Source organism: Leptosomus discolor, chromosome 7 (genome assembly GCF_034619465.1).
Source record: "Leptosomus discolor isolate bLepDis1 chromosome 7, bLepDis1.hap2, whole genome shotgun sequence".
In the NCBI taxonomy this organism is placed as follows: Eukaryota; Metazoa; Chordata; class Aves; order Leptosomiformes; family Leptosomidae; genus Leptosomus; species Leptosomus discolor.
In genome coordinates, this window is record NC_141397.1 from 1177951 (window position 1) to 1195461 (window position 17511).

The window sequence follows — 17511 nt, forward strand, 5'->3', positions numbered from 1 at the left end:
ACATGGTCATGGAGATTAGGAGATTCCATCATGTTCTTTCTTTCCCAGTGTACTCTGGATATTTTAACATTACATTTGCTAGCTTTTCATCCCATTCTACCTTCTTCGGTCTTTGATTATTTCAGTCCATTTTCTATCTTATTTTTTATAAAAAGTCGCGTTGTTTTGAAGAAAATTAATCAGCTTTTCAAGACGTCTTTGAAAAGGAAATGTGCCAAAAATTATTCAAAATGTCTTTGTTTAAATGAAGCCTTCAAAGTTTTGTGTTGACTTAGAAAATGTGAAAATACAAAATAGTATCTGCCAAGAATTTTTCTGGCATTATATGGGACATGGATAAGGAATTTCTGCTCCCTTGCTAGTAAACTTGCTTAAAAATTTTTAACTATGGAGTCCAGATTTGCTTGCCAAACAGTTGACCTTGCCTGTTGTTCAGTCTAACCTAAGAATGTGTTAGTATTTCTCATCTATTCTGCAAGCATAATTAGTTCTTAAAAAAAAAAAAAGAAGCAAAGGAAGAAGTAGATGTCCAGCCACACATTTGTCTGTTCGGCAGGAAAGTGTCTTTTTTCTTCTGCCTCAGTGGGACCTGCTGTACCATGTACTGATTCAATGAGCTGACTGGCTGCTCAGTGTTCTTTTTCTTTTGACTTAATAACAGAGAGTACAAAAATAACTGTTAAAACCATCTGTACCTGAGCAGATTGTCATTTATGCAACAATTTGGAGTTTATTTGTATGTAATAATAACCTGTCTAAGTGCTGCTTATGGGCTTGCGGGGCTTTAGGAGAGATGGGAATGGACTGTAAGCAGGTAGCCTAAGGCTTTGAGTCGTGGCTTTTTGATTTCATCATTAACTCTGCAAAGGGCAGAGTCTGGCTCATCCATCCTTCCCCTGATTTTATCTCACTCCAGAACAATGGGGGAGCAGAACTCAGCAAAGGCCTGGGCACTTTAGAAACACCATAACGTTTTGAGGTGGTTCTTTCATCATTTTTCGCTACTAACAGGAACGGAGCGATGAGAAAAAACAGTTTCTCAGTCTCTGAAAACTGCAGATCGGAGGTTGGACTGGGCGAGCTCAAAAATTGCACGTAACCTCCCGCAGATGCTGATTAAAGTATCTCCTTGGTGTCCTCGACTATGTAGAGTCTCCAGAAGGTACAGACCCTTCCTGGGTTCCTGGTCTGCTGGATGGGGTGGCACCACTGGCCACCGCTTGCCGCGAACCCCAGCTCCAGGGCTGCCGAGTGCCCTGTTCCCAGCTGCACTGGTGTGTCTCCCTCTCGCACCAGTAGCCCTGCTCTGGTGTGGCGCTTCCTCGGGAGCCCCGTGTGACCTGCGTGCTCGGGGCCCTCCGCTCTCACCCCGCGGGGTGCCTGGCGTGCCTCCTCGCTTCAAGTCTTTCTGCAAGCTGCTGTACTCAGTGCCTGGTTTCATTTGAGGGGAAGTTTGTGTCTGCTCTCGCTGAGCACTTGAGAATTTGCAGCGCTTTTCCCTGCAAGGTCAAAAAGGGAGCGTCAGTAGCAGATGGCCCCGGGGACGAGGAGCGTTGCACTCTCCTCTGGAGACAGACACCAAGAAAGGAGCGGTGGAAGGAAGATTCCTGAACTGCTCCTCAGGTGGAACTGGTTGCATCAGTGCCTGCTTTATTCCTTCCAGCATAAACTCAGCAGTTCTCCACCAGAAAGGTCTAGGTTTGTTCACCGGAGCAGTTAAGGCATGTGAGAGCCTGCATTCCCTATGCCACAAGAGGAGCGCTCAGGAGGCTCCATGAAAAGGGAATTTCAAAAGCAGCTCGGCCTTGCTCAGAGGTACTTGTACCAGTCAGCTCTGGGATGGCTCCTGTGGTTTTGAAAATCACTCCTCTCCTCCAGAAGAACTTCTCTTTTGAATTATTTGTACATTTTTTTACTAACAGCCTGGTCTCCGAGAGCGTAGCCAGTGCTTCACCAGCGATGATAATTTCTGGTTCAGTACAACTCCCTCAGGTACTCCATTAGCTCGGCATAAACTGTTCCCAAAGGCTCCCGTTAGTCCTGTAAGAGAAGCAGCCCCCGTGTAAAACATGCCTTTCCTTCGCTGTTCCTGGTTCTCATAAATAATGGACGAAGGCTTCATCTCCCGTGCGGGGCCCGCTCAGGCTGTAATGCAGGTCTCGCCCCTGCCCTCCGTCGTTCCCAGCACACACAGGTCACTGGTTCCACCCCAGCAGTGCCTTAGGCTGGAGGTTCTGGGGCCCGTCGGGAGCTGGTCTGTGGCAGTAACAGCGCGGCAGGGGATGGGGCGCGGATCAGCGTTGGGCGCGTGTGCGGGGTCGTTCCCGTTTGGACGCGGGTCGTTGAGGCTGTGGTTCGATCTGTATTTCCGAGTGTTCTTGGAGCCTGTGGAGAGCAGGTCTTCGGGGTGAGACTAACTTGAGGGCACGGCCCAGTGCACCCAAAGAGCTCACGAGGAGTCACGCCGCAGGATCAGACCAGTCCCAAAGGAATCCCCCTGTAGGTGTGTGTGCAGGTGGGTGCCCGGTCCCCAGCACCGACCCTTTCCTTGGTGAGGGGACGGCCTTGGGCACGCTGCCTGGGCTGGGCACCTCCCCACGGGCGCCCGCGGCTGGAGAGCCCTTCCCTGCTTTGCTGGGAGCCCTCCAGCTGCTCCCGGTCGGGGTGAGCTGGCCTGAGCCGAGGAACTCCAGCTAATGGTGGAGAAGGGTAGCGTCAGTTCACCTTTCTTCCATGAAATAAACGTGTGGAATCTTCCCTCAAGGTTTCCCTGACTTCTGGAGTTGTTAAATCACTTATTTCCATATTTGCTTGTTTGTAACGCGCCTGCTTTAATCAGTGCCGTGGGACTTCCTGACAGCACTGGGACGTATTTCACGTTCACATCAGAGGAGAGCAAAGCCCAGCAGGGTAACATCTTTTTTTTTTTTCTTTTTTTTTTTTAAGCATAAGACATTTGGTTTTGCTAAACAGATTGGATGTTCTGATTTGAAATTATGAGTGGTTAGACGGCATCCTATCTTTAATTAGGTTGCACAGACTGAGTCATTTTGCAAGCTAGACATTTTAATTTACAATCTACTGCACTGCAGCACTCTTCAAGGCCTTCTGCTGTGTAATAAGGTATTCAACGGGCGGCACAGGCTTTAAAAATACTGGAGGACTCTCTGTGACTTCACTTGTTTATATTTTCAATTTTAGTTGCAAATCAAACATGCAGTTACAGAAGCTGAAATTCAGAAGCTGAAGACTAAGGTAAGAATCAATATACGGTTCATACACGCTGGTTTTTTCCTCTCATACGAGCTCAGATCTGAAGACATGTATCTTTATGTGGGTGGAGAAGTCAACCTCCTTATTAAAGGCTGATTAAGAAGCACAGGGGCTCAGCTAAATCTCGTCTTGGTGTATATGCTCTATTCAAAGTTTCAAGTAAAATCTTAAGTGCTGCTATTAAGAGAAACTGCCAACTTACGTAGCTTCAATTAAACATACATTTTAAGGGGTATCATAATGACTAAATGGCAGATCTCTAGTTTTACAATTCTAATGCATTTTCTCAGGTTTTTAAATTATATTTGGATGGAATATTCAAATCTAAGTTTGTAGCTTTTTATTTACTAGTGATGTTGAAATATCATGTTTATGCTAGTTGCCTTTTTTTGGCATTAAAAAAACCAAAACTGATTTCTTTAGAGGTATTTAGTAGGAAATACTTTTTATATACAGAAGAAAAAGTGCTGTTTCATGTTGTTGCAGTTCTCTTTAAAAGATACTCTAGAAAGGAAAAAGCTTACCAGTTTAACCGAAAACGTTATCTCACAGTCGGTTGCTAATTATTAGATAGAATTTGCAATAGCAATAGAGAGGAATTGTATTTTTTGTACTAGGATAACCTTTATGGGAAGTCAACTGATAAATCAGTTGTTGAGTCATATTAGGCTTTATAATGACATCCTTCTCCTTGAATTTGAGTACGTTATAAAGGAAGTAAAAAGAAGAGCAAGAGAAAATTGTACTTGAGAAAAAGATTTTAGATTATTATTTCTTTCTAGCAACGTTTGTGCTCACCGTCAGTTTTGCACAGTGTTTATCAAGTCTGCATAAATTATGGTTAAAAGCAAATTCCAAGTGCGACAGTTCTCCAGTTAGAGAGGCAGGAATCGCTTCTCCTCCGCTCCCCAGTCCCAGTCTGGCCATCGGGGCCGTGCCGAGCCCCGTTACTCGATGGCAGCGCTGCGGGGGTGGGAGCGTTGACCCACGGGCACCGTTCGGGTGGCTGTGCCCGCGGGGTGGGAGCCCCGTGCCCGGGGTTGGCAGCCGAGCTGGGTGAGGGGCATTGCCGACAGCAGGTTTTGTCTTTGCGTGTGTCACCGGTGATGCCAGCAGAACTGCCGAGGGTGAACGAAACGCTCTCGACGAGTGAACAGCGATGTTGAGGCTTTTTTTTTGGTTTCTGTACGTTCTGGGAGCTAAAATGCCCACACGCTGCTGAGCCACCCTGCCCTTAGCCAGCACCCAGCGCTGGGACTGCAGCACCTTCGCTGGGGGGCGGGCAGCCTGGCAGAGGAATGAAATCTGACAGCAAAGCGAGCCAAGGAGACAGTGTTTCTTACAAGCTCCGCAGTAAAATTCAGACTTTTTTGAGGTCGCTTGGAAAAAGTCGTTGGGTTTCACTGGTGGCAGACAGCGGCACGAGGAGCGGGGCTGCGCTGGCCCCAGAGGGAAGCGGCGCTGGGGCGTTCGGCGGAATTAGCGCTGCAGTCCTCAACGGCAAGGGCAGGTTTTCCTTTTCACCTCGGCTCCTTACGACTCGCTGAGCCACTCCAAAGAAAACAAGAGTAATGTGTTTATAACGGGTTCCCTTTGTCCTCGTGGTGGTTCCTGCGTAGTTTCAGTGTTGGACCCAAAACTCTGTGCTTGCTGAAATGAAAAAAGATTCCAGGTTACGACCTGATGTTGGATTTTGAATTATGCTCCAACCTCTTTTGTTCAGCTTTCTAGATTGAGCGAGATTATGACATGAAAACAGACATTGTAAGAATTCAATAGAATTTCTAATTCGGGTAAAAAAGCAGATAGATAGATTAGATGCAATTGGCTTTTTTCCCATTGTTTTCTGAATTGTTCTTAAATCAAATACAGAACCTGGAAATCAGATTCCCCCCCAAAATAAGAAATGTCATTGTTTAGTGGAGGCGCTCGAATGCTTTATAGCACCCGAGCCACATGCATAGAGCAACACGCATCCCCGGTGCCGACTGTGAACCCTGCAGTTTGCCTGAACTCCGCTGTTGCCGTCGTTAAGGTGCGTTAGTGTAACCCAGGGAGGCACAGAGCCTGCGCTGGGACGCCGAGCGAAGGCTCTGCTCTGTTTTTGGAGGAGGTTAATGTATGTATCAGCCTGTTTTCTTTGTCCGGGAATGCTCTTCTCACTGCTAGCTTGTTACGACTGTAGTTGCTAACTCGCTGGTTTTCGCTGTTCGTGTTGTTTGGATTAATCCCGAGCTATGAGGCTGCACTGCAGCTTTTTGCTGGCTGCATCTCCCCTCTTGTGTTCAGCTGCAGGCTGCCGAGAATGAGAAGGTGAGGTGGGAATTGGAGAAGACCCAACTCCAGCAGAACATTGAGGAGAATAAGGAAAGGATGATGAAATTAGAGAGTTACTGGATTGAGGCACAAACCCTGTGTCACACGGTGAATGAGCACCTCAAGGAGACGCAAAGCCAGTATCAGGCTCTGGAGAAGAAATATAACAAGGCAAAGAAATTAATCAAGGATTTTCAGCAAAAGTAAGCAGCTACGCCAGGCTCAGCAAATGCCTTAGTGGCCAGATAGGAAACATGTATGTGATCTGTTTTGAAATGTGAAACCCACTATTAAACACCTGTAAGGTAAACACTGTTTTTCACCTTTTTTTTTTTTTTTTCATGAAAAACACGGGCTTTTTATTATGGCAAACTGTTCGTAGTGTTCAAGTACTAGTTTAGTATTGTTGAAAAATCACACTATACCTAAATAAAGACTTCATCTGTAGTGTTCCAGGTTGGAATGTTTCAGAATTACTAAAAAACTCAACGTGACTGCGAACAACCAAGAGTACCCGCAGCGGGGCCCTTGGTTAGCAAGGTTTGCAGCAGTTTGCATTGGTATTGTGTCGGCTGGATTCACTCCTGCCGTGTACTAATGCAGCGTCAAAAAGCAAATTGTTTTGTTACATTTTACATTTTATTTTTCTTCTTCTCGTAGATGCCAAGAATGTTTGAGCTGAGTTGAGCTAACTGGTGGTTACCTGGCCCCTTTGTTCCTGTGGTGGCTAGCAAGAATAATAACATCTTACATTTCGATAACAGCTTCCATTGCCCCAGATTTCTTTTTTTTTTGCAGCAACTTTTTAATTTTCTGATGAAATACACTCATTTAAAGAAGAACACTCAAAAACATGCAGCAATGTCAAGTGACAAGTGGGAGTGCAGAAGTGAATGTGCTGCCCCATTAAAAAGGGCTGTAGATAGTCAGAATGTCGTTACCCATCGTGGAATGTCCTCACTGTTCAGAACTAGCTGCATCTTGTGCGCTTTCCATCGCAAACATCTTTGATTTTCAAAATAAAAAGAAATAGGGAAAAAGCTAGAATGAGCTTGGATAGCCTTTCTGTTGTTGTTCTGCTTTGCATTAGTAAAAGATCTAGTCAGTCGTTTTTCACTCTCTCAGACTCCTACAACCACCTGACAGATTTCCTTCTAGCTTAGTAGAAAGCCAGAGCTGTACCTGGGAAGCAGGGAGGTCCCTTCTGCGCAGGAGTGCGGTCAGACGCTGGCAAACAGATTTTGCTCTGCTTCCTGCAGCAGAACAGAGCCTAAACTCAGGTGACGCTGCGTTCACTGTAAATACAGATTATGAAAAAATGGGTTTGATTTAACTGTTTAGCTTATCAGTTGGAACAACTGAGGTGGTGGGGTTTTTTTCAGATAAATTCCTCTTTCGTACATAAAAAGTCTTCACCTAGCCTATTCGCTTAGACCAAGTGATTGTTCAGGGGTTTGTCCTAATTGCAGTTTCATACCTCTCACTGGGTTAGTAAGAGGTTACTTGATACGGACAGGTTTTTCTGATGTGTAGCTTAAGATCTATCAGAACGTTTTATTTTCTGTTTGAATGGGATTGCTCTGATGACAGCAAACGCATGTTTTTTTCCCTAAGAGAACTTGATTTCATCAAACGCCAGGAAGCTGAACGGAAGAAAATTGAAGATCTGGAGAAAGCACACCTTGCAGAGGTTCAGGGCTTACAGGCTCGTGTGAGTAGTGTTTGCTCTCCTGTTTGGAGACAGTTCTGTCTGATATTCTGGGAGAACCCCGTATCTGATAGATGTTATGGGAAACACTGTGTTGGATTTCTTTCAGATACGAGACTTGGAAGCAGAAGTTTTCAGGCTAATGAAGCAAAATGGGAGCCAGGTTAACAATAACAACAACATTTTTGAAAGGCAGACATCGTTTGGAGAAGTTTCTAGAGGAGATCCAGTGGAAAACCTAGATACTAAGCAAGTGTCCTGCCTGGATGGCTTAAGTCAAGGTTTGTTTGAACCAAACCATAGTTCCTGTTAGTGCATGTGTAAATGGCATGGTTATCATTTAGGATTTGAAAGAAACAGTTAATAATGCAGAGAGATGATGTTATTTTTCTGAAATTCAGTATCTGACGACGGCTGTGTCAGGTTGTACCAAATAGTGTCAATATAGAGTCCCAGAACAGCTGTACAATGTAGGTTCGTAAAGAAATGGAAGTGACTAAGTGCTAATAAAGCAAAGATCGTTATTGATGTCTTAGAGCTTTCAGCGGGATGCCATCAACATTTAGGTTTAATGCAATGCTTTCGTTATGTTAGTAAAGTAGGAGAAAACTCTTTATTCTCCTGTGTGCCTAGATCTGTCCTTGATTACCCAACGACCAAAGATCAAACAAGAACAGAGTTCCCAGCATGGGAAAACCGGTGCTAAATCTGCCACCCTGAGCGGATCTCTGCAGGTTCTGATCCCGCCTGGGTACGGGCAGCAAAACGAGCCGTGTAGGTGGCACTCACCGTTCCCCAGGATGGAGCCTTTCGTGAATAAAATGCAAGTGCTTTGCTAGCACATTAATTAAAAATCTCACTCAGCCACAGCACAGCCTGATTTACAACATTAGGACTTACAAGACTTTGTTCTGCTTCACCAAAGAGCCAAAACAGGTTGTGGCGACACCGAGATGAGACAGATGCTGCTGGCAGGGTGGCTGTAGCCTTTACTTGTTCCACGTAGAAAAGATAATTTCCATTTTTTGGGCTGCGCCGATGAAAATGTGCAGATAACCTCCGCGGCTTTGGGTGAAGTTCTGTGATTGCAAGTGCCCCCTGCCTGTTGAATATCTGTTGAATATCTGCAGAATTAAAGCCAATTTTAGGTCCACAGCCTTGGAACAGGACTGTTTGGCGCAGGAGTGATACTTACTGTGTATTTAATAGCATCCATGAAATCAGATGTTGGAGGTGTTGGGATTCTGACAAGGGAGCACCAGACCCTGTTCCTACATAGGTTTTCGTTTTAAATAAATTACAATATTATTTGTAATATAGTTTCTTCATTGGCTTCAGTGAGGCCCAGAGGTCTCCGTTTACATTTGTTCAAAGCAAAGAAGTCCGTAAGATCAGCTTCTAACTGATTAGTGTGCTATGATTGCAGTACTTCAGTACATAAATCTCACGGCTTCCGATTTGATTTGTACTATGAGGATTGCAAAAAAAACTAAAAAACCCATAAAGAATCTATTCTTTGTCTGGTCTAAAACGTGAAAACACCTTTTAAAAGGCATTTTGCCTTACTGCAGCGTTGTAAAATGTTAGATTTGCTGAAATACTCACATTTTGTTTGGGTGGATGATTGATAACTAGGCAAAGTGCAGTTACATTAGCTCTGTCTGTAGAGGCAAGCCTGACCTGAAGCGTTTGGTACAGTTAGCTCACAGCATTCAGGAGTAGGGTGGCTTTGAACCTAAGCAGGTACGGTGGTTTCGTTGTTCCGTTTCATATGAACTGTTTCTCCAGTTTTCCTGTATCACGTAACAGTGTTTGGGCAGTTGATGAAAGGGGAAAGATCTGAAACTGCTTTCCCTCCGATACCAAAGGAATGGGTTTTCATGATTTTTCCAGCAGAAATTTGTATGTAGAAAGACAACAGTGAGTAAGCGTGAGAGTGACTGTGTCCAGCTCTTTTCTGATGGTATATAAAAGTAGCACAGCGCTGGTTTGGGTTTTTTTTCCATTTTATTAAGGTATGTTCAGACAACATCTGCACAAACTCCAGCTGTTCAGAAAATACAGCAACTTTGTAGGGTTGAGAAGTGGGAGGGTAGAGTACATCTGCTGGCTTTCACCCAGATCTTCTGGTGACTGTGGGGTTTTGTTGGGGTAATTACTGCTGCCTTAACCGCACCTCTCGGAGAGTTCTTGGGCTGTTAGATCAGGGTAATGCCGGATCCAACAGTCCCTGTCCTGCCCCACACGATATACTCGGTTTTATGAGCAGGGAGAAGCAGAGTCCCGTCACACTTGAGCAGATCATGGCCTTCCCATTCCTGCTGTGACAGTCCCCCTCACGATCGCGTCCTCTAGACCCCTGCTTAAGGCGGGGGCTTGGCAGCGCGTCTGCTGGTGCGCTCCGAGAGCGAGGGAGGGGAGGGCCTGTTTGTGTCGGCTGTTTGTGGGAGGGGCAGGGATGTTTTACCTAAGTTCACCTGAGTTTGTGTAGATTTTAAAGAGTTTGAGGGAACTCTGATTAAAAAGAGAGAAGAATCTACTAGAGGGGGCAGTGGTTCAGGTCGGTGTGGCAAAGGGGGACGTAACAAGTGAGGCTGCCAGGTGCTAATAAAAAGGCGCTTTTACTCCCAGAAGGGTTGGGTCGAGCAGTTGGGGGCACCTTGTTTGTATTGTCACACAGAACTTTGGACAGCAGATGACCTCAGAATCCGGACGAGGATTGGGATTCCTCTCTGCTGTCCCCTCCTGGGAGGGACAGTGTGGTAGAGTGAGCGACCGGTTTCACCGTAGCTCCGAAGGAATGAGTTTAACGCTGGTTTCATGCCCCTGCGAAAGGCTGCCTGGAAAGGAATCCGGTCACAGAGGGTGTCTGGTTATTCGGGTACTACCTGTGTCGCTGTCTGGGCTCAGAACTTGCACGTATTGTGCAAGGTTGTTTTGGGGGACATTCAGTACAGGAGAGAACAAGTCACGTTCTTTAAATTTATAAGCCATTCTGTGGTCAAATGTGGAGCAGCCTGAGGACTGCTCTAGATAATTCTTCTGTAATTCCGTGAGCAGCCTGCAAAAAACTGGGGAAGTTCTAAGGGAAATGCCTAGCTGGGGCAGCTGTGGGAGAAATGGCAGTCCGGTGCCTCCTCCTCAAGGGGCTTAAAAGGGCAGGACTGGGGATAAATGGACTGTCCCCTGGGTCTAAATCGGGATATTCATCCCGATGCTGGGAAATGTCTGCCACAGAGCAGTGAGACGAGGGTTCCTTTGCGTTACGCCCTGATGGAGGAGGAGTCTCTGCAAGCCAAGCACATGCCAGTCCCTTCGAGGGAGTCTCCGTGGACCGGCTTTCTGGGCTGGTACAGCTGGTTTCATGGGGTCCTTCACCTAGTGGTGAATCGTTTGTTGAACTTTTAAGTCTTTGCAGTTGATTCTTTGCTATGGACTGGCTGGATCTGTGGAGACAAACTCGTTAGTGGTTTATAACCTGTGTATAGTATGCAAATAACCTTCTTTGTTTGCATGAGTACTGCTCCAACAGCTACGAAGACACAGGTACAGGTAAAACGTGCGAAGCGCACGTACTCACAATGGCAGGTCCCGTCTTAGGAAAAAGCAGTGAGAGATTCTCCTGTCACAGAGCTTCAGATCACGTTTCCCCACAGATTTCAACGAAGCGGTGCCAGAAACGGAGAGACTGGACTCCAAAGCTCTGAAGACCCGAGCTCAGCTTTCGGTGAAGAACAAGCGGCAGAGACCTTCTAGGACCAGGCTGTACGACAGCATCAGTTCCACGGACGGAGAGGACAGCCTGGAACGGAAGGTGAGCAGGACTCTGCCCTCTCTTTCGGGCTTCCCGTGGAGCGCTAGGTTGTGAGCCGTTCCACCCTCGTCTTTGTCCCTGCGTGGTAGCCCAGGCAGCGTGTGCTCCTCTGCGGCAGCGCGCTGTGAGTGTCCTTGAGCGACGCGCCGGGCCGGTCTCCCTCCAGTCAGCGCACCTCGGTTTTTGCTTTTGTTGTGGTTTGTTGGGGTTTTTTTTTTTAAACAGGAATCCTGGGCTTCCTGGTTTAGGTGTGCTTTGTGACGCAGAGTGGGTCCTTTCGTCTATGCAGGAGGCGAAAGGGACTTGAACCGTGTGTTTCTCTATTTGTTAAGTTGTTAACGCAGTGGATGCGGTGCTCACGCGTTGTGTTGCCCTGTTCTGGCTTCCGTCCGAGAGCAAATCCCAATGAACAGCACTGTGTGTGGTATCTAAAGGTAATGGCATGAATTGCTACGGCGTTTCGTACACGTAGGAGGCTAAATAACGAATAAAAGAAGTGCATGTTGGAAGTGAGCCTTGCTCTGGTTACCAAATGGCATAACCTGCTTTATAATCTCTTGTACCAACAGCCGCCCAACAGTCACGGTAGCCCCATGCACATTTCAAAATCACCACTGCCCTTATGCATGAGAGCGTCCTCACCAGCATCAGACTCTGGTGCTTCCTCCCTCTCCCCCGTGGCTAGCAGGGCGGCCAGCTCACTTGACAACCTAGCTGAGCGCCGAGAAGAAGGACAGCACCGCAAGGGAGGTGTCCTTTCCCCGCCTGCTCGGGGAGACACTCCGCTTTCCTCTCCTTCCAAATCTGGGCACAGCTCCGAAGCGTCTCCTTTGCATCACCCAGCTGGCAGCAATGTTGTGCGGGATAAAGGTATTGCTATTTTTTACAATAAATTGATGCGTCGTTTTGCTCACTTACCTCTACTTTATGAACTTCTGGTGCGTAGCAGGACCTTAGCAACGAGCAGGCCATCCTCTCATAGCTTCTTTTTGTCTGCCTGGAGGCTAAAAAATTACAAATGGCCTCGTACGGTGGTATAAGAAAAGGACAAAGTTTAAAATGAGCTCAGGAACTGCTGCCTGCCTTATTTTTTTTTTTTTGTCTTTCTTAGAACTCACTGAAAAAGCTAGGGGGAAGTTGCCTTTAAGAAAATCTTGTCTTTTGTTTTAAAAACCCCAAATTATTGGACCTTGGGACCTTTCCATGTTAGAAACATGCTTAACACAGTGTGCTTACTCGAATTATGTGATTTTGGCACTGCTAGATGCCTTTTTTGGAGGGTGGGGAAAGGAATGTAACGCAAGAATAACAGATTGTAGCTTTTAATTGCTGAGAGGCAGCACTGTCTGGATTAAACGAGGTTAGTGTCTGGACACTCTTCATTTACAGAACAAAAAATCAAGTCATTTGCTGGGCAGGTTGGCCGCATTGTTATTTACTTAATTCGGATTCTTTAAATGCAAGCTGGGTAAAACATGACGCGATCGTACCTCGCTCAGGTGCCTCTCTCAGATACCCGTTCATTAAATGCCTTAACAGCACGGTACGGCACGGAACGCTGAGCCGTCCTTTTCACACGCCTTGGGAAGTCCAAATTGGCATCCTACACAACGCCAGCATTCCGAGCTGTGCACCTTGCGTTCTCTAACTGTCACATGAGCTAAAATACCTCATAAAAATTGTTTTTAAGTGAGGATGGCGGGAATAGGTCTGGAGAGGTTCATAACAGACTTTGGCTTACTTAAATTAACTGAAAAGAACAATTTGTTGAGGATTTTTGTTTGTGTGTGTGTCTGAAAAGACTTGCCACTGATTTACAACCTATTTTTGGTTCATCTTCATACAGAGCTTTCACACAGATTCCTAAAAGGCAGATTAATGAAGTGTTCTTGAATTTAGGACAGGTTAATACCTGCTAGGATTTTTACATGGGTTCTGAAATTGCTAGTCTAACTGTATGGTTTCTAATTGCGTAATTGTTAACAAATCAAGGTTAAATTCAATATTTGAGCTTTGCAAGTGAAAATAAGGGTGTGAACATGAATGTGACTTTCCAAACTCGTACGTCAGCTTGAGTGTATGACAGGTTTATCAGTGAAGTCATAAATCCTGCATTTCCAACTCATGTATGGAAAATACCGTGATAAAAATCTAGCGGAGACTAGCCTTGTAGTGTAAGGAATAGGGTATTATATTCCACCCACTGTGTCGCTCTTTCCACTTTAGGTTTGAAATATAATCTGTCTAAGTATTGCTGTCGTGCTTTCCCCTCTGTGACCATCAAGTCAACCACCGGTGCTTTCGGGTGTACCCGGATTCTGATGGCTACCTGAAAATTAAACCACAGTGGTTCAGTTTCAAATGGAAAATTTGCATTTAGTAAGTCCTACAGCAGACAATGAACTATCCTGAAGCAGCTGTTTGGCGACAAGTGTGGTAGCGGTGCTGTTTTCATGGGTTGTTGGTTTGGCTGTCGGACTCCTACAGGCAGAAAATAGAAAGGGCCGTTGGGTTTGTTCTGTGTGTTCAGGGAGGGTTTTTTAGAGATGGAGCTCTGTGGACACGCGCGTGTCCGTCGATTAACCCCTCACGAGCGAAGCGAGCGTTAGCCAGCTCCCGCTTGTCTTTTGTTCTTTCCTTACGAGGTCCTGCCGTGCTGTGGGGAGAGCTGGAGCGGCACGGGGTCCGTTTCATTGCAAAACGACGAGGAATTTTGCTTGTTCATCCGAGCACAGCTTTTTCGTGCCTGTGTGCGGTTGATTTATTTTCTTCAGTTCTGCCTGGGCTGTGCCACAGCATCCTTTGACGAGCAGGCGAGGTGACCCCTCTGGGCAGTCCTCCGCTGACGTGAGGCGGGCTGCCACCGCCGGTGACCTCGGGGCAGAGCGTTAGGTCCAGCCTCCCCTCACACCCGTCAGCCACAGGTGACTTACACCAGCGCCTTGAGGCTGAAAATGATGGATTAAACAGCTTCTGTGCCATTTATCCTGAGGAGCCGGCTCTCCCTCACCCTCTCTGAAGAGCCACGAGGAGTCGGGCTGTTCTCCCCAGCCGGTGCCGCTACTCAGAGGGTCCTGGCTGGGCCAAGCTGCGTGTGAGCGGGAGCGCGGCGACGCGAGAGCCCCACAGAAACCTGCCGTACCAGGGAGCTGCCCCGGGTCCCTGCGGAGCTCCCCACGTTACTGCTGCTGCTAGAGCAGCAAAACCTCCAGCTACTAAACACACCACGAAAGCAGCGTGCCCAACAGTTTCATTGCCTTTCGATAAGAAGTTTCTCCAAAAAACCCCACCACCCCCCCGGCCCCCAAGCCCCACTTGCCTGTGAATAGCCAGTGGGAAAATAAACATTTTTATTTGATATGTTTTGTTCTTGAAAGTGGCAATTTTGACAGTGGTTAAGTGAGAAGTGTGCGTTAAGAGGAACCCCAAGAGCAGACGGGAGGAGCGGGCACGGTGCAGGGTCGATGCAAAGTCTGTGTTGCCCCGCGTTCTCCTCAGCCTCCCTGGGGAGGAGGCTTCGCCTTGCTTTTGTCATTCTTTGTATTAATTTTTGCTTGTTTGCTTTTTTGGCCTGAGGTTACCTGTCAGTTGGTCTTGAATGGTTTTTTTTAACAAAAGGACTTGTGTTGGTAGAAATAGTACAGCTTTTAGAGCGTGGATATTGCAAGAGGCTTGTTTTCCTGCTTTTCTTACTTGAATGCAAGCTGGACCAAGTATTCTCCACAAAGCCACGTGCAAAGTTCTGTACACGTAGCCGACTGTCCTGGGGTAGTGCTGTGGCGTTTGGGGCGAATTCTGAGGGCTTAGTTCATGTCGGCGGCAGGGGGAGGAGCGCACGGCCCAGCAGTGCTGCCAGTGAACGCCACCGCGCGTCTCTGGGGTCACGTTGTGAGAGTCGCCAAGCCGCACGTGACACGAGTGACTGACCTTCACTTGCTTCCTCCAGAGCGTTTGGGGACACTCTTTACGTTCAAGAATCACGGGCGCTGTGCCTGAACCGCCGCGCTGCCGGGAGTTTTCTTGTAGCTCCCCTGTAGATCTCACAGGGTGCTGTGCAGACTGGGGTTCGTTGTTTCGGCTGTGTGGGCACTGGAGGCTGTTTCCTCTTCGGGCTGTAACAGTGTTGGCAGAAGAGATCAGAAATTGGTAGACGTCTCAGGTTAAATTTATTGACTAAGCTACTTTTTAGTTCTTTTATTTTTAATTCAGAGTGGTTGGATTTCAAGTTCAGTGTTTGTTTTAGCAAAGATGTTGAAGCTGAGCAGGTGGCTGTTACCTGGCGTGTCCATTGTAAACGGTACCCTTGGCTCCAGAGGTCGAGAACGTATTTCAGGAGTAATTTTGGAAGTCAACCTTTATACCAAAGCAATTCTGTAACAGGAACTTCAGCGGCTGCTGCTGAGTTTAGAAATGGACTCACTGTAATGTTCTCCCGTAAATCTTTTGTGTTGTTCGACTTACTATGTGTTCATTAAAACTCAACCAAAATTAACTTTTCATTTTCTTCAATTAAAATAGGATTTCTTCATGTGTATTCTCAAATTCTGAAAGTACTTCTTTATTTCTATTCCTCTTCTCACATCTCCTAAAATTACATAGCGGTGCTCACGCACGTGTATGTGTATGCTTATCTAATTACGGAAAGGTACAGAAACTGTTCTGGATGGAAAGTGCAATAGCTATCAGTAGCAATTAATAATAATGTACATTCTTCCGTGTACAAATGTATCCTAGATGGTGCCACATGTGCTCAGGCAGCAAGAACAACTAGCCCTACTATAGGGCATACAGAAAAACTAAAGCGAAAACTTGCAGACCTTGGGTAAGCATTCTGTTATTTGAAATACTTCTTTTTTTTTTTTTTTCATTAAAAGGATTGAAAGTAAAATTTCCAAGATGTTTCCTGATGTTTTCTAATATTCTTGTAGGGCTCCCTTGAGAAGGAGTTCAAACAAGGGCAAGAAGCGGAAAGAGAAAGAAGCTTTTAGGGTGACCTATGGCAGTAGGTACGGGTGAGACATTGCGAGAAATGATATGCCAGAAACACTGGGAAAACCCAATCACCCCAGCAGATGGGAGCTGATGCCTTCCTACAAATAAGCGTTGAGCTTTGAGATAACCTTCTGAGCTTACAAGCCTCCATTTCTTAACTAACGACAGACTAACGTGTAGTCTAAAAATACGTGGAGGCTTACAGTAGCGTGGCATCACTGCTCCTCTCGCATCCACTAATGGGCTTTGCAGAAACAGGTTATCAGGGCCGGCCTACAAGACGCACGCACAGTCAGTTACTGATACCCATGAACCAGAAATCGGGACACGATTCCCCATATTTTTTTGAAAAAGCCCCCAGAGCGCAGCTGGGCAGCAGCCGTTCACCGCAGCTTCGCAGCACCCACGCCAGGAATGCTCTCGGAAGGGTCTTTCAGAAGGCTTTGTCACGTCACCAACTCTCAGGGAAGGAATTGTGAATTCCTGCAGAGATCTGATGACACCACGCCACCAGCGTCTGGGCTCTGAGGAAATAAAGGGATGTCCAGAAGGGCAGGAAGCCATCTTCTCGGCAAAAGCTAGTGTAGATTGGAGTGAAGGTCTCTCCTCCCGTAGTGGTGGGTCTGACCAGATCACCGCTGCAGGGGGTGCGCTGTACCTCGTTCGGGTGTGAAAGACCGGTTAGCGTCAGGAGCGCTGAGCAAACTCAGCACCTTCCCGAGGTCTCGAAAGGACATGGCGACCCAAAAGCTCTCTGCACGCAACAGAAAACCTCCCTGAGGAAAGAGCTGTCGGAAGAAGGGAGACTTTGAATGCCCCTCAGAAAGTCAGCGTGGTGGAAAACCAGTAACGCGGCCGTTCGTGGAGTTTTGCTGCCAGTCTCACAGGCGGGCGCCCAGTGACAAGCGGTGGTGTAGCTCTGTTAGATCAGAACAGCAGAGGAAGCCTGAGACCCGCTGCCTCAGGCGCAGTGGCCGAAGCGCGGCGTGCGTCTGCGCCGTGGTGGCCTGCACGTACCTGGCGGGACCTTCAGCGGTCTCAGGCGGCAGTCGTCGCCTCCGCGCTGCCGTCAGAAAACCCCTGCCAGCTGGTTCCGCTGGTGTCCCTGCTGGCAGCGTGACCTGGAGTGGTGATGCTCACGGCCGGGCTTCCCTCGTGCCAGGGAGGGACTTGTTGGAGCAGATTCTCGGCACCTCTGCGTAGCTGGAAGGCAGCTAGTGCCCTTAGCAGGGTGTTAAACATCACAGAGCGTTTAAAAGCCGAGCCACAGGCTGGGGGAAATGAACGGGTGCTTGTCTGTAAGAACTCGGTGTGTTCCTTGCACCTGTACCTGGTATGGTGCAGACATTCGTGAGAGCCCACCGGTCCCTTCCTTAGGGAACGCAGGTCGCAGCGCAGAGGGATCAGT

The 17511-nt window shown here is 47.2% G+C and overlaps 1 protein-coding gene across 3 annotated transcripts in view; it reads left to right on the forward strand.

Moving 5' to 3' along the window:
* PPP1R9A (protein phosphatase 1 regulatory subunit 9A) overlaps nt 1–17511 on the forward strand; it is a 119872-nt gene that overhangs the window by 93742 nt on the left and 8619 nt on the right. For 2 of the 3 annotated variants that reach the window (XM_086467835.1, XM_086467836.1), the window contains exons 7-14: nt 3202–3255; nt 5563–5792; nt 7204–7300; nt 7407–7578; nt 10954–11111; nt 11681–11981; nt 15846–15933; nt 16040–16117. In XM_086467835.1, coding sequence (XP_086323961.1) covers nt 3202–3255; nt 5563–5792; nt 7204–7300; nt 7407–7578; nt 10954–11111; nt 11681–11981; nt 15846–15933; nt 16040–16117 — 1178 coding nt within the window. Of the gene's footprint in view, nt 1–3201; nt 3256–5562; nt 5793–7203; nt 7301–7406; nt 7579–10953; nt 11112–11680; nt 11982–15845; nt 15934–16039; nt 16120–17511 lie in introns of all 3 variants that reach the window. The other variant, XM_086467834.1, reaches the window with a different exon arrangement.